General features: G+C 41.1%; 1 protein-coding gene across 6 annotated transcripts in view; it reads right to left on the minus strand.

Moving 5' to 3' along the window:
* The window catches only part of TPP2 (tripeptidyl peptidase 2), a 51,853-nt gene extending 40,504 nt beyond the window's left edge, over positions 1-11,349 (minus strand). For 2 of the 6 annotated variants that reach the window (XR_003989660.1, XM_030473511.1), the window contains exons 1-6: positions 11,069-11,293; positions 5,085-5,213; positions 3,902-3,997; positions 3,396-3,500; positions 2,609-2,733; positions 1,675-1,838 (exon numbers count right to left, since the gene is read on the minus strand). Coding sequence is in view for 5 of the 6 variants with exons in the window: in XM_030473511.1 (XP_030329371.1) it covers positions 1,675-1,838; positions 2,609-2,733; positions 3,396-3,500; positions 3,902-3,997; positions 5,085-5,213; positions 11,069-11,230 (781 nt within the window). In the remaining variant the exon portion in view is untranslated. Of the gene's footprint in view, positions 1-1,674; positions 1,839-2,166; positions 2,574-2,608; positions 2,734-3,395; positions 3,501-3,901; positions 3,998-5,084; positions 5,214-6,815; positions 6,984-11,068 lie in introns of those variants that run through there. The other 4 variants (XM_030473519.1, XM_030473527.1, XM_030473536.1 and 1 more) reach the window with 4 other exon arrangements.
* Between the last annotated feature and the right edge of the window lie 12,407 nt (positions 11,350-23,756).

Genomic DNA, 23,756 nt, shown 5'->3' on the forward strand with positions numbered 1-23,756 from the left:
GGTGGTCAACAGCTGCTGAATATGAGCCAGAAGCATGCCTAAGTGGCCAAGAAGGCCAGCAGCATCCTGGCCTGTATCAGAAAAAGTGTGGCCAGCAGGACTGGGGAACAGATCATTCCCCTGGTGAAGCTGCACCTTGAATCCTGTGTTCAGTTCTGGGCCTTTCACTGCAAGAAAAGGATTGAGATGCTGGAGCAGGTCCAGAAAAGGGCAATGAAGCTGGTTGGTGAATGGTCTGGAGAACAAGTCTGATGAGAAGTGGCTGAGGGAACTGTAGTTGTTTAGTCTGGAGGAGAGAAGGCTCAGGGGGACCTCATCACCCTCTACCACTACCTGAAAGGAGGTTGTAGTGAAGTGGGGGTCAGTCTCTTCTCGCAAGTAACAAGTAATAGCACAAGAGGTACTGGCCTCAAGTTAAGCCAGGGCAGCTTTAGGAATTAAAATATGTTCCCCAAAACATTTGTCAGGCATCGGAACAGGCTGCACAGGGAAGTAGAGTCACCATCCCTGGAGGTATTTAAAACATGTTGTAGACATGGTGCTTAGAGACACTGAAATGTTAACAGTTGGACTCGATCTTACAGATCTTTTCCAACCTAAATGATTCTAAAATTCTACAAAATGAGCCCAGGGTTTAAATCACTTATTAAATAAATGTCCTATTATTCTAAGGAAAAAAAAACCACCCCAGTGAACAGCAGCAATTTGCAAAATAAAACAGCTTTTTGAAGGGAGAAAGGAGGCAAGAGGTAGAGATAAAGGATGTACTAACTTAATTCCACTAATGGAATTACTTAAAAGGCTCAACACTTCCTACTCAAAGTTATGAAAATTATACCTGAGATGACTCAGATAGTGGAGATCAAGAGGGAAACCAACCAAACAAACAAAAAAAACCCCAAACCCAAAACATAAAAAAACCAAACCAACCAACCAACCAACCAAAAAAAACCCCACAAAAAACAAAAAAACTGCAAAAAGTATAAAAAGGAATCTCTCAAAAGATTTCCATCAATTTAGAAACCAGAACTGCTTCTGTAGTTCTACTGAGATAGGATTGTTTAATGATAAATTAAGAGCATTCTTCAAATCAAATACATCCACAACACCTTAACCACTTGAGATGCTTCCAAAACAAAACAAGATTATATAAAGAACACACAAATTCAGAGTTGTTAGAGCTACAGCTATGGTGACACCTGCCATCACAAAAAAGTTTAGATAAACCAAAACAAAGATCGATACCCCTTTTGTTCACAGCTATGTCTTATTTAAGATTCTTAAATTATACAAGCACAAAGCACAGCAACTAAAAATCAGTCACCACCTATATTTAACAAACAAAATAAAGAAAGGTACTTTGAAAGAAGGTTCTCTCCATTTTAGACATTAAGATGCAAGAACATCTTAAAGAGTACCTAAATATACACACTGTATTTTTATAGGCATTTGAACACATAGTTGACAATATTTCAGACAAAAATGCAAGCAAGTTTGGTAATGAGCCGTCATTATAGCTTTAGTTCAGGAAATCTGAATATTGATCTTGATTGCCACAGTAATGAATGCCGTATTAAGACAGCTGCCTTGAGCCATCCCAAGTGTCAAAATCAGGACCCAATACAAATTGCTGCTTCTCAGCAGCAAAATTTTCTTACTATTTCTTTCATTTACCTCCACTTGTCACAATGGAAAGAAGGTTTCCATCATCATATATGTTCACAGAATAATTCAACATCTCAGATGTTCCAAAAGATCCATACTCCTGAGCCTCTTTGTAGGTTCTCAGCACTGTACAGCTTGCCAAGTCACCACTCTCACTTGTATCTATGCAGGCTCTGTTGACCAAAAAAAAAAAAAGTAATTTTCCAGCTGACGTAAGCTTTCGGTTATCTTGCCCCCAGCAAAGAGTGCTACGCAGGCTTCAAGAAGTGTGGTTCTGTGTTTATGGTATCTTAATTCTTTAAGTCAATATTTTAAACTGGGTTGTTTGCACTTAAGATTCAGAAACTACAAAGGTTTCTAAATAAACTCACTTTCAAATGCTATTAAATTCAAACCTTTCTTTGAAAAGCAAGCATATGGAAATTAAGGTAATTTCTTCATGGAAGAAATCTTACTAATGCTAGCTGTTCGGTGCTGGTACACAAATATTTGAAGCCTTACCCACTGTTTTGTATGATGCACATTATCAGCCAAGAAAAGTGCCATGTTACATCTTAAAAGTTTGTGCAAAGACTTCTGTGGTTCTGGGGTTCGTTTTTTATTGTTGCTGCTGTTTTGGGGTTTGGTTGGTTGGTGTGTTTTGGTTTTGTTTTTTTTTCCCTCTCACCAATGGATACTCGAAGCAATTTTACTCTGCCTCAGAGGAAAATCCCACAAGCTTACCCTTCGTACCATGCTTTCATTAACAAGACTTCATTCTACCCCATCTTCATTTGGGATTGGAACTTTGTCATGAAACTCAAGTGATACAGTAGGATTATTTTAAAGCAAATAATATTTAAGAACTCTATAAAGAGGGTACATTTCAAAGTTAACACAGCCTTCAAGGCAAGCTGTTTTTTGTGTGTAGAAGATGACATGTTATACAAGTTTAGGCATTTACCTCCAGGTCTCACCGTCATTCCATACCAGACAATCATATACTGGGCCAGGATCACTGTATTTTTTCTCAAAAGAATTCAACAGTTCCACTTGATTTTGAAGTTCTTCCTTTATCAGCTTATTTACCTAGTAAGGCAACAAGAATACAGTTAGACTATTTCTAAAGTTGTTACAAGATAGGTAATCCCACATTCCTTTCTGATGTTATACATTTGTTCCGTTACTTCACCAAGAATGTAAGACTATCCTAGGAGTCACAAACATCTAGAAGTTTAATCGTCTTCAACAGCGCACTGTTTATTTTTAGCCTGTTTTGTATAACTATTTCCAATTTCTGTAATTGTAAAGTTTAAAGCCTTTATTTATTTATTTATTTACACATCATTAAATGTTACAAGAGTGACCTGAGATTCCTGGTACTTTACTGAAATAGTATCTAGTTTACAAAATAAAGGATACGTTTAGAAGATTCCAACTTGGAACACAGCAAAGATGACAGCCTCAAAAAAAAGAGCACATTAAACTAAAACTTACTGAAAATACGCTATAAAGTATCTGAAGTAACACCCTTTTCGTATTTGACAAGTTTAGAAAGTTAACAATGCTAAGCAAATCAAACAACCATCCATATATATACTTTTTAAACTAATCGGAAGATAACCTAACAAGTGATCTGCCAGAAGAACCACAAGTATCTGTCCTTCACTCATCTAATAAAATATTTTAATCCTGTTAACCAGTAACAAGTTGTTGCAAACAAGTTTAGAAATTTATTTACTTATCCAAACCTGGGAAGGAGAGCTATGAGCCGCATCGAATTCTTCTTGTTTTCTACAGGCCTCTGCTAGAGCCAGTCTGTGAACAGGATCCCACAGCTTTTCCTTGCGTTCTTTCTAAAGAATAAAACCAAGTTCCTCAATATATGGACAAATACATATGTCAAAGTATGGAGACTACAAAAGTAATATGAAAATTCCACTTTGAGACACAATAGCTAGAAAAGTTCAAAACTATAAGTGAACATCAACCGCCACACAGAAAAAAAGAAACTGTTCTCAGTAATTTCTAGACTTTTTGCCACTATGAGGAGGACCACCGACCAGGCTGTTCTGAAAAATCACAGAAGAAATGGATCATGTCAAAACTAAACATAAATCAGTAAGAGAATAGCTTTCAAGTGCTGGCTAGCAGCCTACATGTGCTAGCAAATCACGTATCATAGTTTCCTAGAAAAACTTAGGAATCAGAACAGCGAAATATAACTATATACCAGAAGCAAAATCTAATTCCTCACCTGAATCCTCTCCTTAAGAGCTTTAGGATAGATATCATAGCCGTTTTTTATGCCAATGTGATATTTGCCTGAAGGATTTACCCAGGTTCCTGGAATCTGCAGAAAAGTATATTCAGAAATCCGTTAACCAATAGCATTAAAAAAACATAAGAAGAAAAATCAACACTGTAAGGGAACTTAGAGGAGAGACTTGCAAATACCACCAATTTAATTCCCTGCCTCCATGACAGTAACTACTGCACTAAGTTTCAACAACACGACATGGCAATTTCAATCTAGTTCAAAAGGAATCAGTACCAATTCATGTGACACTACCATCAAACAACTTTAAGTAGCCATTGCCCTGATGATCCACTTTCAAAACATAAAGCCCCAGCAGTGACTTTACTGGGTAGAAGTCGAGGGAAATAATAGCGCTATAAACAAAAACCAGCACCGTAGCATGAAGGGGTATCATGGTTAGAAGTCATGACAAACATCTGAATGATTACTTTCATATCTCACTGCAGTTTAGACTCTCAGGATATCAGATCCACTATTATTAGTTTAAAAAAAAAATCATCAAAAATCAAAAGAGAGCAATAGATTCACCCTTACAATCATATTCTGTGCAAAATTCAGAAGAAAGCTGATAGCACGGGAAGATCCAAAGAGTTGATGCCCTCATACCACCTCATCAACCTAACATCAATCAAATTATGTCCGTAGCATCAGCAGTTCTAAGCTCAGACCCCTGCTAGATCTCATCATATCCTTTTCAGAACCCTACAGGGTTTCTGTTCTATTTATAGTGAGAATGCAGTGAGCCTACAACTAAGTCCTCACAGGTTTTTCAGTCTCTAGACCTATCTACCCACAAGTTGAACACCTGCCTGCTGATAGAAAGCAGTGAATGAATTCCTTGTTTTGCTCTGCTTGCATGTGCAGATTTTGCTTAACCTGTTAAACTGTCTTTATCTCAACATGCGAGTTTTCTCACTTTTACCCTTCCAGTTCTCTTCCCATTCTGCTAGGGGGAGAGTGAGTGCACGACTGCGTGGAGCTTAGTTGGTAGCTGGGGCTAAACCATGGCATCTGGTTAAAAGAAAATAAGTTCTGCAGAACCTAAAATAAGTACTAAATTTGTAGTTAAACAAGAAAGGAAAAGATGCCCAGTAGCATCTCTGCACCAGCAAATACTCACCTTTAAAGTTCTTCCAGACAGACCAACAATTTCTCCATCTTTAGGTTCCACAACGGTACATGTAGTTACATCACCACTGCCTGTAGTATCAATTATATCGATTATCTTGGGTTTCCCATCAGTTGTAATCTGACAATATGAATCCAGAAAAAATGAAAATGTAGTTGATTATCCTTCAGCACAAAACCCAGGAAACTTTTTATTACTGTTAAGAAAAATATCAGCTAACTTTCTTAAGCACACAACATTTAACGGAAGGACATAAAACCAACTTGAAATCACTTAAATTTTCAAGGAACTAAAAGCAATGTGTACATCTTTCTAGTTTATACAAATTCACTAACTAATTTCTAAAAAGGATTTAGAAGAGAAACAAGTAAAAACATTCTATCAATAAACACAGGAGCCCCAGTTTAAAACCAAGCTGAAATTTGCAAAAACTACTATATGTGTTCAAATAATTTGCTGTGCTGCTTCTGTGCCACCATTCTGGCCAAATTTTACAGTCATGAACACACAACTCTAACAAAATGAAAGATGTTTAAGTACAGGCACTCACAAGCTTGATTCTCTTAACTGCGCTTAAACCTAAAAGGAACACAAGTTACCATCATCTTATTTCTCCTTTCTCAAGGATTCTACTTCTTCTTTTAATCAATCTGAAGTATTAGGAACTATTGCTATATACCGTAATACTGTATAAGGAGTGTTTTTACCAGGGTGAGGAGAAAGGGAGCTGACTAGTTAAGAAGAGTTAACAAACATAACTTTAAAGCCTCTTGAAATTGAATGAAAACTAGCCCTGATGGACTTTTCAGTAGTTGCAGGCAACTAAACAACATCAAAAAAGAAATCACTAACCTATCTAAAGTTCCTTTCACCTAGAGAAACCTTCTACACAATTACCAAGGCTATGATTAAGATTCTTTTTTCTTTCATTTTACATTTAAAAAATATTCAATATTATCTTCTTGTAATAACATGCTTCATCCAGTAGGTATTGCATAAGTTCATTCAGGAAATAAACTATACTACATATACAGTAAGTAGTATTTGCTTCAGTTCAGAGGGCTGAAGCACCTCTCCTATGAAGACAGGTTGAGAGAGTTTGGGCTTCTTCAGCCTGGAGAGGAGAAGGCTCTGGGGAGACCTTAGAGAAGCTTCCAGTGCCTAAAGGGGGCCTACAAGAAATCTGGAGAGGGACTTTCTAGAGGGCATGCAGCGATGGGACAAGGGATAATGGCTTTAAACTGAAAAAGCGTAGATTTACATTAGCTATGAGGAAGAAATATTCCACTGTGAGGGTGGTGAGGCACTGGAAGACGTTGCCCAGAGAGGTGTAGATGCCACATCCCTGGAAACATTCAAGGTCAGGCTGGACAGGGCTCTGAGCAACCTCATCTAGTTGAAGATGTCCCTGATCGTTGCGGAGGGGCCGGACTATACAACCTTTAAAGGTCCCTTCTGACCCAAATCATTCTCTGATTTTATGAATTAGTCATATGCATCTATTTTTTTATACTTCTACACTAAAGATTAAAAAAAATAATAAATATATATATTAAAAAAAAAAATCAATCTTCTCAAAACCTTCTATACAATAACTACACTGAAAGTGAAAAAAACTTCTTGTTCAGAAAAACAGCAATATTTGCTGTTCTCTACCATTTAAATATTTGGTATTGTTGTATTTATTTTCTATCAATAATTTTGATGCTAGACATAACATACATGGCATGTAGTTTTGCTCAAATCATGCTCTGGAATTGTGAATTCATCTGCTGAAGTTAACAACATGATCAAGCTGTTTCATGAAAATCATTCTGTTGCTGTCAAAAAGACAACAAGGTTCAAGCTTTTATCACACTTCAACAAAAAAGGATAAATATTTCCAAGTCTCAAATTCTTATGGTTAAGGGGAAAACAAACAAACAAACGAACAAAACCAAACCAGAACAAAGAAAAAACACTCCACAACACAAAAAGACACCCAACAAACCCCTCAAAAAACACAAAACCACTCCCCCACAAACAACCCCCCACAAAAAACCCCAAAACCCCCAACAAACCAGAAACAATCAGAAAAACAACAAGCAACCACTCCCCCAAATAAAGACAGGTTTCAGTAGGCCAGAAAAAAAAGGACCAAATCCCCAAATCCCAAACCCATAGCAACCATAAGAAGGACATTCATTTCCCAGAAGGTAACAAATACTGGTTTGGAAGATGCTTCCTAAGGAAAAACTGCCATTACAGAAACCAGTTACAGTTCTGTTACTCTGTCTACAGAAATTTACATTCAGTTTTGAAAATTGTTAAAGCATGTTAACCTGGTAACACATCCACTGAACAACAACTACACAGTAGTAAAAATTTACTTGGGAAACACCATGCACAGGCACTCAAACCATATGGTTTTCTAGTGTTTCTAATTAATGCCTTCAAATGCCAGTCTCTACTCACAGAAAAGTCAAGAGCTGCTCCAATAATAAAGCAACTGCAAAGACAATCCTGAGATCATCAGGATTGGGCATTTTTCAATATGCCTCTAAAGAAAGTGAATTATTCGGTGATCAAAGCAGAAGAAAACAAGAATGAAAATGTAATCCAAGGTGACTTGTTGAAAGGAGAGAAGTTATACTGCAACAGGTGGCCAGAACACAGATTTATGCCACAGCGAGCTTGAGTAGTTTTTAAAGTTGTTTCCTAGCCAGCAAGACAATGTACAATTCCTACGCTACACGGCACGTCACCTCCTAGGTGAACAGCAGGTCCCCATGCGCACGTGAGTTTGTACAATTAGAACTGACAAATGAGAGTCTTGCAGTCAGACTCAAAGGTCTGTTTTTCAGGTGCAAAGGTCCAAGATTCAATTCCTAATGGCAGCAATCCACATGGGTTCACCGTCACTTAGTGCAAGTAACAAATGCGGCTGCTTCTGCTGTCACGGACCAGTCTGACATGCTGCCCACCGGTAGTAATGCTACAGTGAAACTCAGTTCAACTGGATTTTCCTTTTCAAGCCTTGTAATTCTGAGGAAAACAGGAAATAAAAAATAAAAAAATAAAAAATAAAAAAAAAAAAATCAAGTGAACTTGATCAATTCCCTCATGCGAATAGAAAAAAATTGGAAGTAATGAGTTCATTACAAACAAGGTATGTTTTAGTACCTTTTGCGTTAAAATTCAAACAAAAAATATTGTATGCAATTAAAAATATTTTATAGTGTATTTAGAACAAAACCCCCAATTCTACCTTTGATATCATAGTTTGCCTACAGCCATTTGAAAAAATACATGAAATAGTCTACAAGTTTATGACTTGTTGTTTATACATTTTAGTTTGAAGTTTGAAAAACATACTCTTATGTTAGCTCTGACTTTGTAAAGCAAATAAATTCATAAATCTTAGTAAAAACACTAAAAAACCCCCAAATCTATCTGCATAATCCTGGCAGCTGATGAATATAACAGAAGTGGAGGAGCACCCGTATCTAGGTATTCTGTGATTCTGTAATCTGTGGCAATCCCGATTTAAAAGGCAAAACCAGATGCATTTGAGCATGTTTTCGCCAGAGGATACAATGTTACTGATTCCAACTGACAGCTATTGCAGCAGCAGGAGATGAACAAGTTTTTCAGCACTTGGGTCACGGGACAGCTGATCATCATCACAAATAAAAAGGAAAATTGGTTGAAAATTAACTCAGTGCTGAAAAACAAGTCAAACCAACTCAAGCTGCTACTGTAGAAGATCATCTCATACAAGTATGAGCTAGTTTTAGATAGTAAACAACAACAACTCCAACAGGCACTTCATAAAATAACCAAAATTGCAAGAAGTAGATGAACTGCCTTATCTATTGTGAAACATAAGAAGTGGCAACAGCAACAGGGAAAGGGCAGGGTAGGGTTGAACAAAGATTATACATACACAACCACAACATACGTCCATTAAATGTACTTTATCCTCCCACCTAAAATTTTACCAGTTGCCGTGCCTTAACGAGGAATTACAAACCATGATATGGCAGACAACAACAGGAAATAGATTCTACCATAGAGGCTGAGAGAGGAAAAAAACTAGCATGAAAGCAGCAGACAAACTGAACATCACAGCTGGCATCAACAGGTGGAGTGTAAAGCAGTGGAAGACGAGGTGAAAAGTGTTCCCTAGAGGGCACTGGCTACAAAAGATTCAGAAAGAACACAAAAGTACAAGTTAGATAATGAATATTTTGTGTGGCAAAGCCAGCCAACCAGCAGAAAAATGAACCAGATGCAAGAACATTTGTTAAGCCCAGTAACTACTCACTCTATAGCAGCGTGGAAAGACCACACAGCTTCTTCAAATGTTTCTTCAACAGCCTTGCAAACTCACTCTCACCCATTGCAAAATTAATTCCATACACACACTCCCAAAGTTCTCCACAAATCCTTTACAAAACATTATCCTCCACATAAAATAGGTTGAATAAAATTTGTATCGTCGACACTAAGATCACGAGAGTTCATAAGTATCTCTCATGAGCCTTGGGTTACCTATCTCAGAACAAAGCTTCCCTCTACTGCCCATAAACTCATGCTCTTTTTTTTTTTTTTCAGTTGACTACTCCTCTCTCATAACCTTTAGAGATTTAGGGGGTTTTTTTGCTTTCATACGTGAAACTCCAGATCTAGGTACATCCCATTTATATCCACACCTTCCTAATTGTGTTTTGCTACTTTCTGGTCTGCCCATGGTATTACCTTTGTTTTTTTTGTGAGCTTTCTTGAGCTTCCCGGTTACTATTCCACTTACCCTCAACATTTTGCCAAAATCACCAGCTTCATTCCAGCTTAAATCAACTGAAGTTACAGCTGCCCCGTCCCTCCTTTCACACTACCTGTCCTCTTCATTCATCCTTTCGCTTACCTGAACTCCATAAGGAGTCATTTCAGAACACTGAACTAAAGATCTGCCACGGCTAGGTCCCTGAACTAGGGCACTTCGGAGTAAAATCTATGCCTGTGCCAAAGAAAGACTGAAAACCAACACGGGCCCTGTTTAGTTAAAAAATAAAGGATTCTGTCTCCAAGCAAGATCCCTGCAACCCTCTCTGAATCACTTCTCAAGGCTTCCTTTACAACATCTCAGAGAAAATATGCCAAAGAGAAGCAGGAAGGAGCAGTGAAACAAAAGGCCAAATACATATAAACTTACATGATAAAGCAACGTTAAGAGACAAGAGTTAAAAGAAATAAGGAAGTGCTGAGGAGTGCCAAAATTAAAATCATGTATACAGAAATTTACAAAACTGAGATTGAGATAATTATGGCAATCACTGCGCGATCTGAGCTACGATCAAAAAAAAGCTGGCAGAACCAAATTTGACACAGACTGTTGTTGCAATACAACGCACGAAAAACACACTGAGAAAGAGGCATGCAAATTTTGCCAGAAATACACTTTTCATGTAAAAGATCTAAGCGGCTGTTTGTAGCCTCAAGCTACCTTCTGCTGAAGTAATGCTAAAGCTTAACAAAACCCACAGACTATTCTTTCGCAATGATTTCTACGTGCAAGAAGACAATGAAAGAGATTTAAGTATCCTAAAACCTCTGTGAAGGGTTTAAAAGGAGGATCCTTGCACAAACACCCGACGGGACCCGTGCGGAGCCCCGTCTGCCGGATTCCCCGCCCTCCCGTAGCAAGAGCCCACGCTCACGCAGAGTGTGTGCTTAGCGGGAACTGTGAGCGAGCAAGCAAACAACCAAACCGCGACAAGTCCGCAGGACAACCCTCCAAGGGCCTGCCCCGCTCCCGACGGCCGCTCGGGAGCTACGGCCGCGCCCAGACGAGCGCCCCGGCCCCGCGCTCGTCCCCGTCCCCCAAGGAGCGCAGCCCGGCAGGGCCCGGGCGCTCCCCCCGCCCCCTGAGGGCCGCCCGCCGCCGTGACTCAGGGCGGCCGCCGGACGCGGCTCCTCGCCACACCGCCCGTTACCTGCATGCCCGGCGCCCCCGGGTCCACGCCGGTGTCCAGCACCGCCAGCAGCACCCCCCGCCCGTCGAAGTCGGGGAAGCGGGCGAGGAAGGCGGCAGCACCGGTCTCCTTCTTAGGCAGGAGGCCGTGGAAAGGGAACGGCTCCTCCACAGCGGCCGCCATAGCGGGGTGAGGGGGCACCGTGCGAGACCAGAGCGCGGCCGGTGTCGGCGGCGACGGCTGCGGGGGGGGGGGGGCGCGGAGGGGACCGGGAGGACGGGCGAGGCCGAGGGGCGGCGCATGCGCCGTGGCGCCCCACCAATCCGCGAGGAGACGCACCCTCTCGCGGCCCGCGGCGCGAGGGCGCCAGGGCTGAACCGACCAATAGGACCGCGCGGTGGGCCGGCGCTCGCGCCGGAGCTGGCGGGGCCCGCGGCGGAAGGCAGCCAATCAGAGAAGCCGCGTGCTCCACGCGCCGGAACCCCGAGCCGGGCTGCCGGGCCGGAGGGGCGGCCACGGGGAGGGGCGGGCTAGAGCGGGGCGGGGCGGGGCGGGGCCGGGCCGGGCTGGGGGGGGGCGGGGCGGGGCCGGGCCGGGCGGGGAGCGGAGCGCGGGGCGCGGGCGGCCACGTACCGCAGCGGCGGGGGGGGTGCTCTCGGGGCGGGGCGAGAAGCGCCTCCCGGAGGTGCCAGGGCACCCGTGGGCACCGCTTCCCTGCGGGCGGGGCGGCTGCGGCCTCCTCGGGCGCTCGGTCCTGCCTCAGGGCTGCTGTCGGGCCGTGGGCCGTGGGCTGTGGGCTGTGGCGGTGGCGGTGGCGGGTCGCTTCCCTCACACCCCCTTCAGGTACTGCTGAGGGGACACGGCAGTGCTGCAGCCGCGAAATCCTCTGGAGTCAGAGAACCAATGTGCTAATCTCTTTGGGTTTTTTTAATAATTTATTTGGTTTTTGCTGATTCATTATCCGGATTAAAACATGTTGCGGTGCCTGCAGGAGCGCTGTGTGCACGTTACCGTGGGTTGATGCGGCGTTTGTAAAGTGTTGGACGGCAGTTTGCTGCTTGTGCGGCTGTTCAGCAAAGAGAAAATAAAAAGAGTAACTAATAAAACTAATTTTGTGTTTTGTGTTTTTTGTTTTTTTTTTTAGTGAGGTACTCAGGGGAAAAACTACTTTGAAGGGGAGTTTTGAGGTTAGTTTGTAGCTTTCATGGTCATATACATGCTTCCAGAGAAAGCTGAGACCAAATACAGGAATTTCTTTTAAATAGATGTCTTAGTTGTAGTGTCTGACGTGTGGCTTTTAGCCATTTTAACCAGCAATAGTGGTACAAGCTGGTTGGTTACTCGGGTATCACTTTGCTTTCCTCAAGCAAATTTCTCTTCGGAATGTTGCATTAGAGGAAGCAGGTGAAATTTGTCTGACTACATGGACGTGTTCACTGTCAAGCAAGGGGGATTTTGACTTTTGAGAATTGTTCTATTTGTGCAATTTTTTTGTTTCATGGGTCTGCTGAAATTGTTATTGAATATCACACATTAATCTTTGGGCTAAATCTGGAATTTGTTCTTTCTTAACAGAAATGGGAAGGGTGGGTTGCTAGCAAATAGTGGCACATTATGCTTTTTCCCCATTTTATGGGCTACCATCAGCAGTGACTTCCAGCTCATCAACGACTTGGAGATGTACAGAATTTTTATGCAAGTAAAGTACTAAAATAAACCTGAAGAGCACTGTCTTAAAAATGCATATTCTACAAAAAAAAAGTCAAAGCTGTTCCATATGTACTTACTGTGCAACTCAATCTGCTTCCTTCTTTTGCTTTCAATCATAAGTCAAAATTTTACATTTTGATGTCTAGATACCATGTGCTTGACTTTCTTGGAATACTGCTGGTGTCTGGCAGCCATATTCAGACTTTTTTAGAATTACATAAGACATTGACTGGTTTTAGTCCAGGGGAGAGAATTATTCTGACAAGGTGTTTTTTCACTTGTTTAATACCTAATTGACTGCCCATTTTAATTTAGTTTCCCATCTGTGTATCATTGCTAACGCACCTCAATGGGAGAGGCTTGTATTTCTGGCCGCACGTTCAGATAAACAGAAGTCTGATATATCCTATTCCAAGTATATTTTGAGATGTTAAACTACATTAAATTCTCAAAATGTTTCTCATTCAATAAATGGGCTGTATGTTACAATTTGGAAACATTTATTACTAACCCTGAAAAGTTCTGCTCTGTTCTGTTGCCTTGGTCTTAAGAGTTCTACCACAAACAACTCATCTAATTAGCAGGTACATGAATTGTGCAGGTATACATAACTCAGTGATGTGCACTGCCAAGTAGCCGGGCAGGTTCTGCAGGAAAAATTGGGATTTGAGGAAGGTATGCCAAACATCTTTTGACAGGCTTTAAAGCAAGACCATGAGGGAGGAAAGAAAACCTAATTCTGGTTACAGTTTTTAAAACGTAACCGTACTGTATCAATTGTATGAGTACAGTTGTGTTGTTAGGATACAGGGTTAAGGTTGTGCATCTTACTGAACCTTTGCAGATATGAACATACTGAGATTTTTTGAACTTTAATTCTGAGCTTCTCAGGTTCTGAGCATCTCGGGTTTCTGATGTTAGTTTGCTTATAGAGCTTGTTACGATAGTTCTGCAATATATTTATCTTATAACGGTAATATGCACATTCAACACTGATTCCCCTTAAGGTATCTAAGTAAGTTTCTAAATTGTAATTAATAGAGCTTTGTTTTGCTCTGAGTAATACTGCTGCTGTTCTGCAGAAGTAAAGGCAAAAGTAAAGCTGCCATGTTGAAAACTCAGAGTTTGTCACAAGACTTCTTAAGACAATGCGGTTTGGTCTTTACAGCAACGATTTAGCCTTTCTTGGGATCTAAGCTTGTACAGCAGTTTGTCTGGGTTTGCTGTGTTAAATAGATTCACATCTCCATATTAGGAACCGTCTCAGCTGTTTGCATCTGTATCTGGGGACGGAGCCAAAGGGAAGGAGGAAGCAACTGCTGCCACATCCCAGGACTCTGAATCTCAGGGGTGCACATAATTTGCAGATCCCCTGGAAAGTGTTGAAAACCAGGGCTGCTCATCTTTCCTAACAGTCATTCCTCTGCTGTAAAATAGGTTTGAGGCCTGGCAACATCTAAATGTCTACAGGTGGCTGGATCTCCATGGGCCTGAGGTGCTCCATCCAAATTCAACTCTGAATACTTCCAGTATGGATGTGCTTCTAGCTCTGCTCCTGAGAGCCAACAGAGCTGCTTCAGTCCTGACAGCCCTGAGCAACTCCCCACCTTGCTCGCATGTCAGGCCTGTTGAGGTGCAGAGCTAAGCCAACGGTCCCCTTTCATTTCACATGCAGCCTTAACGCACCTTAGAGGCTGAGGATACTTGCTGCGTCTTCTGCCTGATGTTAACATGCAGAAGCTGGATGCCGGGATTCGAATCTCCTTTCTGTCTGAGCTTGCACCTTTCTGCAAACTAAATGCCCTAGCTGCTGCAGGCTTCTCTCTGAGTCAGATGTTTCTGTTTTGCATGGAAGCATCCCAAAGTGAACAGGAGATGACATGACCTAATATCTTACTGGTGCAGGCATTGACACGGATGGAAAAGTAATGGGGTTTTCATTCTTTCTCTAATTAACACTAAATTATTATATGCAAAGTATCAATTGGAATTGAGCACAAGAACTCATTAAATTTCAGTTGCAAGCAATTACCTTAGTCACCATGTTAGAGGTTTCACCCACTCATGTCTCAACCTTGCCTCAGTTACAACATGTTGAGGGAGGAATGAGCCTACCAGTTTGACTGGGAGAGGAGGTGTTTGATCAAATCACATTAGGCAAGGGAGCACTTCAGTATTCTGAGTAAGTTTATTAATTACTAAGGCACAGACTCCCTCCCATTCCCATTTCATGAGAGAGGGTTAGCTTCAGAATTTAACTTCTAGTTTATAATGGAGATAGATTATCCTTGAATGAGGTGGATGTCAAGATGTTCCCTTCACACTGGTTCTAGTTATTCCCATGAAGGTGTAAATCAAAACAAGTCCTCAAGAAAGAACAGTTTCCCACTTCCTCCCAGCCTGACCTTGGCCATTCCTTCATATTCTTCTTGCCTGGTCGCTTACACTGGTGTGGCTTCATGGTGGAGAAAATCAAGGAATAAATCTGGCTGAAAACTACCCCATAAAAGTAGTCGGGAGCATTTACCTGAGACAGGTTCCTGTGCCCCCTCTCTCATGCTTGTGCTGGTGCAGAGTGGAGATGGTCTCTCACAGTGCAGCACTTGCTGGTTAAACTTGCGGGTTAAATGGGCCCTGGGACTGTGTGGGGAGTCCTGGCCACTGCATGTGGTCCTCAGTGCATTCTGGCAGAGAAAGCTGATTTACAGGATTTGGATTTTGTTTACCAGGCTCTATACTGAGACTTCCACAAAGTGCCTGGGTAGCTACAAGCCTGTGTAAGTTTTTTTGGTGGATCTGTTTCATAAAGATTTTCAGAGAAGGTTCAGTCCTAGTACTTTTTTCTTTGATTAGCACAGAACAGTTCAGCGTGGACAAAGGTATCAGCTCCACGCAGTGAGCACGTTGGCGTTCTTCATATAGAGAAAAACACGTACCTATCTTTTAGTTTTGATGACAAATCTTCCTTCCTGGACAATGTGTCCTCAGTTTTGTCTTCATCAAGTTGTTTACCTGGTTGGGTCAGTTTGCTATGTTCATCCCTTGATAAATATAAGAAGATCATTGTATACACATAAAATTATGAGACCATTAGTCAACAATAGCTGGCTGTTACTCTCCAACATAACTGTATTTCAAATATGCCTGTCAGAATTAGCAGAAGTGAAAATTAGTGAATCCTTATTGTTCTCTGTCACAGAGTCTTGAGGCCCAGCTAATGGTTTTAGGCTATACTGTCATTTACAAAATTGTTAAAAATTGTCTGAAATGATATCCATATGGAGAGCTGTTCATATATTGCTTTAAAAACTTTCTTAATAGTGTTGCTGAAAAAACTGATTAGTCCTGAAAATTTAAGGAGTTAAGGTTCTTTTAGCAAGACACTGGCCTCAGCAAAAAACTGCAGCTGAAGTTCAGCACCAGTCAAGCCTCAAACATCTGGTGGTTTTCTGTGTGACAAAATTATTAGTAGGGTTGCTTTAAAAAGACATATTTCCTTGGGAATAGAGGCACAAAACCAAATGCCATACTCACTTCTTCAATGTAACTAACAAATGTTTTTCAAGTTTGCTTTTTTTGGTATAAAAAGAAATAAAGAAGAGACTCACACCCTGTGACAGCAAACGCCTACTATGAAAGAAGGCTCAGAGGACACGGGCAAGAATGATGAGCGCAGGGAAGGATATAAGGAATAGCCACCAATTATTGTAAGGAAAGCTGAACTTAGCACAAAGGGTGTTGAGAGTGACCTTAGTTTTAGATATCCAGCTGTAGCAGTGGGGTTTTGAGTTGTGTAAACAGCTTTGCCTGAGATAATCGGGGGAGAGAAACAACATAGGTGGAGAAGTCTGTAGGTGACTCAGCCAAATCTAGAAGTATAAAAGCAAAACAACTGAGAAAATGAACTTTGAAGAGAACAACTGACTTGAGTTGGTTTCAACTCATGTATTCCTTCCTGTACACTGGGATGCCCATTGTTGTAACAGTGAGCATACAGGGACTGGTAATGGCAATTGGGTTTGTATTGTGGTGCACCTGTGTATCACAATTTCTGTATTGCACTTGTGATTTTAGTACATTGCTGTATCTCTCTGCTAAATCAAAATCCTGTGTAACATCAAAGATCTACAAATAAGGAAATGTGGTATTAAACATGAATCCCTCCTTGTGTGAAATATCTCAAAGAACCTGCTTAGAGAGTTTTGGGCTCTGACACATCCCTAGTTGTAAGAGCCTTGAGGGCCGCCACAGACCCTCAGCGCGGCTGGCACTTTACCCTATAGGAAACATTCCTCTCTGAATTCCTAGTTCAGAATCACCTGAATCATTGGAGGCTGTGTTCCAACTGCAGAGTGACTGCCCAGAAACTTACCTTCCCTAAGAAAATTAAATACGCAATTTTTGCCCCACATGGGGGAGATGAGACAGACATTTAAAGGAATGAGAGAATGTAATTGTCTCATTAACTTACAGCTGAGATTTGTAATGGTATAACACAGAATGATGAGACTAGAGTAAATGTGGCTTCCATGATCTGTTTTTTAGCGGGAGAGCATTCAAAGCCAAGGTAATATGTTGTGTTTAAGAACATGAATGAAACTGAGACAGCTGTGCTTTCTGAGACAGCCACATTTTCAGCAGCAGCAGGCAGATGCAAGAAAGTCTGGGGGGTCTTCTATAACTATGCTGCACAAATGAGCAAAGAAATTGCTGGATATAAATATATACTTGCTATTTCTAGAGCTGAGCATGCTACCCATTTTTAAGGTTTTTCTGAAGCTTAAAACAGAGTTGAGCCTTATTCCCAGGCTTGGCCTTGCATAACATGCAGAGATTTGTAATAGAAATACAAAAATTAGTAGAATGAATTACAGATGGAAATGTATGTATGTAAAAGCATCAGAAGAAACAATACCAAGCAAAGGTTGGAAAACATCATATACTGATAACCAAGGACATGGTTAACATCAGTCAAAATAGGTGAACATTAAGGAATGTGTTGCTTATAGCAAGACCAGAAGGCCTGAGCTCTGATGGGGCCACAGCATGATGATGCTCAAGCAGAAGAGTTGAACTCTGATAAGAGGAGGATGGCAGCAAGGTTGTCACCACAAAAATACCCAAATGAGAATACGAAGACCATGGGTAGCAACCTTCCCAAAAGTTTATGGAGGAGGAATCTTTAAGCAAGATTCTGAGGCAAAAATTCATGCCATAGTAACTAACTCACAAAGTGTTTAAAACCCGTTGTCAGCAAGAGGTTTAGTTAGAAGTTGATAGCTGATGTCCCTTGTCCCCTGCACCATGTATAAGTGAAATTGTCCAGACCGCTGGGGCACACACATGTTGGCGCAGGAGTACGTGAGAGTGTGGAAGAACAATCTATGAGATAATGAATGTAAGTGACATTGTAAACAAATTTGTAAACAAAATCTATTTTGTTCAGCACTGATTTTTGTTGTATTAGATTTCTGCAATCAGAGGAATACTGTATTAATAGGGTGATTGCCCAAACAGTCAGCATTGCAACAATGTTTATTCTGTGACATGAAAGTCAGTTGGGTTTTTAGAATTTTAATTAGTCGAATTTTATAAGACACCAAAACTGTGTTTCATTTTAAATTTATGAATGCAAATTGTCTTGTGCAAGTTACACTGTGTCATGGTTTAACCCCAGCTGGCAGCTAAGCACCACACAAGCACTCACTCCTTCCTCCCTGGTGGGATAGGGAAGAGAATTGGCAGGGTAGAAGTGAGACAACTTGTGAGCTGACATAAAGTCAATTTAATAGGTAAAGCAAAAGCTGCACATGCCAGCAAAGCAAAGCAAAACAAGGAATTTATTTGTTCATGGTCAGGCAAGTGTTCAGCCATCTGCAGGACAGCAGGGCTCCATCACAAGGTAACTGACCTTCTTTCTTCCCCCAGTTTTATATGCTGAGCATGACACCATATGCTATGGGAGATCCCTTGGGTCAGTTGGGGTCAGCTGTCCCAGCTGTGTCCCCTACCAATCTCTTGTGCACCCCCAGCCTGCTCACTGGTGGCGTGGGGTGAGAGGCAGAAAAGACCTTGACTCTGTGCAAGCACTGCTCAGCAACAGCTAAAACATCCCTGTGTTAGCAACACCATTTCCAGCACAAATCCAAAACATAGCCGTTGGAAGCATAAAACAGAGAAGAAAAAGCAAAAGCTCAAGGTGGCCTATGAGGCCTAGGATGACTGCAGCAGGCATGGAAACCAGATGGAGGTCTGGTGGTTTGTCTTGCTGTGGCTCTGGGGAGGAACATGAAGCAGGGCAAAGCTGCACAGTCACGTTCTTCTGCTATTAGCTTGTCCCTTCTGCACGGACTCATATTGCAAGATCTTTCAAGAAATGGTTACCAGCACCTGCTGCCAAGTACAACTGGTCTGTACAACATGTCCGCAAGGAACAGAAAGTTTGATCACAGTCCACCCACAGCACTGTGTGCAATAATATTTAACTAGGTGTAAAAATACCCTGATTTCATACCTAAGTGGGGGATGAGATTTTGACACCACATCATAGGGACGGAGCAATGGGTTTGTCCTTCTTGCCCTCCCCAGAAGGGATGCCTTTCAGTAAGAATCATGTCTTCAGCTATGCTGAGTGTCTTGACCCAGGAAATTAAGCTTGTTATTGCAATCATAGTTAGCACTATATAGCTATTCTGCAGTTAATGCATTTATAACCAGCAATCCAAAAGAACCATATACGTTGCATATGAATAAACCGTAATAATAGCCCCATACCAGCTACTATGACCAAAGCCAGCGCACACTGTTACAGATTTAAGTATAGTAATCATGCTTATTTATGATGGAATGTAGATCGTACATCCTTACAAGCTGTTTCTGAAGATTTACTATATCTGCTTAAACTCTAAAGCTCCATCTTAGAAAGGCTAAAGAGTGTATAACATATCTGTCAACATATATGAAATATATACATATTCCCCATAATGGAACTCATAAGCTTCTGTCTGATAATTTTTTTTTTTTTTTATTTAGAAGTAAATATACAACCTGTTTGAAACTATATTTTCTTGGTCAGAAACTACACAATAAGCCAACTAAAAATATTTCCAGATTTTCCTGTAGCCACTTGTACAACATTGTTTGGCAATGCTTTTTTTTTTGGTTTTGTTTTGAGCCTGAACTGAAATGGAGACAAAATCTGAGCGCTGAAGTTCTAGTTCTTGTCTTTAGGGGACAAATCTGAGCACTAAGTATATCTTTCCTTGGCTTACACAAATAGGAAAATGGGCAGCAGCTATTAGATTCCAGTAGTCAGGATTAAGAAATGTGCTATAATTACTAGCTTGTCCTGAAAGAAAAGAAAAAGAAAGCTGCATCAAGGTAAGAGAAGTTACTGTGAATTTCCTCTAATGTAGGTGGTGTCTTTTGTGAGAAATTTCTCCAAACAGGAGCAGCTCTTTTCTTGTAGATAGCGATGTCCATATCCACCACCTAAATCTTTCCTTTTTGTTGTGCACCATGCAGTAGCACAAGTACTCAGCGAAAGTTTACCTCCATTTTAAAACAGGGGCAGCTACAAACCTCATATGAACCAATTACAATGTGTAGCAACTTTCTGCATCTTGTAAGTAGTTTCCATTGTTTTTTTTAATGACTCCTTGAACAGCAATATGCTCTCAGTGGGCATATTGCTGTTTCTCTTCAGGGTCATAGAGACAGTGAGGTGACAATTTGAACTGAAAAGAGAAAAGGAAACACAGGAGAAAATTGAAGGTCCTGTACAAGGAAACAGTCTTTTGTTTTCTGTTTTCCAGTGGGTGACAAAGAACAGCATAACCTATACTGTTCCTGACTTTTATGGTACTGTTGTCTAAACCTTCAGTGTTTTACATGCATGTGCAGACATCTGGTACAACATTTTCTGTTGAGATTCCCATCAGCTAAACAGTATCACAGGCACACTGTCTGTTCTAACTAATATGTCACATATGAGCGTGTAACATCATTTCTTGAGCAGCACAAGGCTAAAAGAACATATAGCAATTAAAGAAAGTATTTCACAGAAGACGGCTCGAGTGATACCTGGAACTATTTAGTTTGGTTTTTAGCTTAAATACTCAAACTATTTATTTTGCTTGTTTGTTCTTCAGTTGCTAATTCCATTTTTTTTAGTAATCTTCAATTTTCTCAGAAAGACAAATGTGGTTAAATAGGAATTTCAAAAAAGTTTGTAAATTCATTGACAGAGTTTTGCTAAAAGGACAAACTACTGAGAATTTCCTGGGAAGTTTTTAACTGCTTCCAGGAAATGCCTTTCTTTAAGAGCTACAGAGCTCCTTCCAGGAGATAATGAGGACACTGAGCTCCTAGAAACATTTCCTAGGTAACTTTACCAGTACCTGAAAACTATATTTGAGAACCAATGAGTGGCTGATGGCTCTGACTGATCCAGTATTCTGTCTCTCAGTGAAGCACATTATCAGACCCTAAGGGAGGAGTAAAATCAGGGCAAACATAAATTATGTGAGTTATCCTGTGAACTTCTACCACTTTCAGCTTAAGGGGCCTTCTGAACTTGATGAGGCCTGTCTGTATGGTAATCTTACATGGATCTGTCTTCTAAATATATATTTAATCTCCACTTGAAACTATATGTTGGCAGTGGTGGGGTTACAGCCATCTAGTATGTGTTTTTTCTTTTTATTGGATTTCAAAATATGAATAACTCTAAAGCTAAGTGTTTCAGACTCTGCAAGCTCTTTAAAGACATAATCAGCCAGGGGTAAAATGGCTGGGATATGTTTTTGTTTTGCAAAACATAAAAAACAACACCCCTCAGTCATTGCTTTTATTGTCATGAAATAGATATTTGTTAAACTTCTCCTCTTGAGGGCAGCAGACATTCAGAACTAAAAGTTGTTCATGTTTCTTAATGGCATGATAAAGAATATCCTGATTTGTGATAAGCCAGGGTTAGCCTGTCCATTGGCCCCAATGATTCAGAGTACAGCTCTACTTACAGCTCTACAACTCTTTTACGCTAGAGGACAAAGCCTGAAAGCTTAAGTGAAAAATGCAGCGTATGAAGTCAAGGCTTCACTTCATAAACCAACTGAAAACAGAGTAACTGAGATGTAGAAACATATCCTACATTTCATAATGTTTCCACTCTTTGTAAGGTCAGGTGAAAAAATGTGGACATCCACTAAAAATTAAGCAGGGTTTTGTTTTGTTGTGTTTTTTTTTTTCTTTTCCTGTGCATTGTTGCAGTCATGTGTGATAAAGTTTAACACGAGGTTTTTAAATATGGCTTCATAATAATGGAGCTCAACCAAAGGCTATGTGAGAAGCTCGGGTGCCTTGGACAGCTCTGGTGATTCATAAGCATATTCACACATGCCCAGCCAAGATGAATGACATCTCTGGCTATGTTCTGTCTATTGTGTCTTTACCATGGATGTAGTGCTCTGCCTTCAAATGGAGAAAAGGAAACAACTACAAACAAGATAAGAAAAACTACTACCATAGGTGCTGGGTCTGCCTGTATATTGTTTGTGTGTCTCCCATGTGGCTTCATTCTTGTGTGGGCTCATGCTGCAGAACAAGTAAATGCAAATGATTGCAGTGGTCAGTAGGTCTGCAGCAGGGTTCAGGAAGTATTTCCACACCTCAACACAACACCAGCTGTTGATAGTTCTTGTACTGGTGCAATCTGCTGCACCAGTGGTGGGCGAACTCTCTTAGCTGTCATCAAATTCATGTAAGCCTGAAGGGAACAATCTTTCTTTCCTCATTCATTAGGGAAAGAGCTATCAAGAACAGTTTGAACTAGTGCTATGTTTACTACTGAAGATAACTGACTTCTGTGTAATCTTTGAATGAAGCTGGAGAAAAGAATAAATTAGACATGTGTAACCTTTCAGGCTGGCAATGCTACAAATGCACATTAGCATGTCTCATTTTACTGCTACATTGATATTATTGATAGAAACTCCGATTCAGAACTTTTCTCTTTGCCAGAAAGTATGCCTGACACAGGAATGACCTGCTTTCCTTGAATTTACTTCATGTCCTAGAAAACACAATGCCCTCAAGCTTGGAAAGTGATGCACAGCTTCTGGGAACAATGGAAGGAGTTTGGTTGCCCTCTGCTTGTTCTATGGCTTGTTTCCAGCTCTGAGGAAAACTGGATAACATTCTCAGTGTGGTGTATCTGGTTTGTATCAAACTGCACTCTACAGGAGTACTCACAGTTTTGTAGCAGGAACATATACTCTGGATGTGTTATCAAAATCCCATACCTCAAATCCTCAAGTAGATTATATGTACTTAGATTCTTCACTCATGGTGATATTGCTCAGTTCATCATAAGGCAGGGGAAATTCCTGAAGGAATATTGAGTAGACCAAAAGAATGAAACTCATAATGATGTGAAAGGCAGTGGGTTTTGCATGCCTGTGCAGGCTTATGAAGGAGACCTGACCATGCAGGGTTGTGTTATGTGGTGTGCAAGGTGAACTGCATCTAGTTGGTGAACTGAAGTGATTCAGTGCTCCATCTATCTGTATGGCTGGACTTACTCCATCACTTTCCGCGATGGTTGACTTGTTAGCAGCTTGTTTCAGGTCCATCTGTAAGAATCATGTGAAGCCCCCCCCACATGATTGAATCATGTGGAGCCCCCTCCTGCCTGTGTCATCCCTTGAAGAGAGGCCAGAGGACAAGATCTGCATTGGGTGAAACATTAGTTCGTCCCACAGAGGGCTGGGCAGCAGAGCTATCCCTTGTCCATACATAGTGCCATATTCTCTCTTTTGGTTGCGGAACTGAAGGACTGCTGCTGATCAGTCCTCGTTGGGAAGTAAGGCACTGGTGGCCATGCGTGGAAGAAGTCAGGAAGGCTGGGTGCCATGGCAAATGACTGCACTGGGGAAGCCGGTGAAATCAGTATGGCTTCCCTGAAGTCCTTCAGAGTGGTGGCCATGGAGCCTCCATCTAA

This window comes from Strigops habroptila, chromosome 2, assembly GCF_004027225.2.
Source record: "Strigops habroptila isolate Jane chromosome 2, bStrHab1.2.pri, whole genome shotgun sequence".
In the NCBI taxonomy this organism is placed as follows: Eukaryota; Metazoa; Chordata; class Aves; order Psittaciformes; family Psittacidae; genus Strigops; species Strigops habroptila.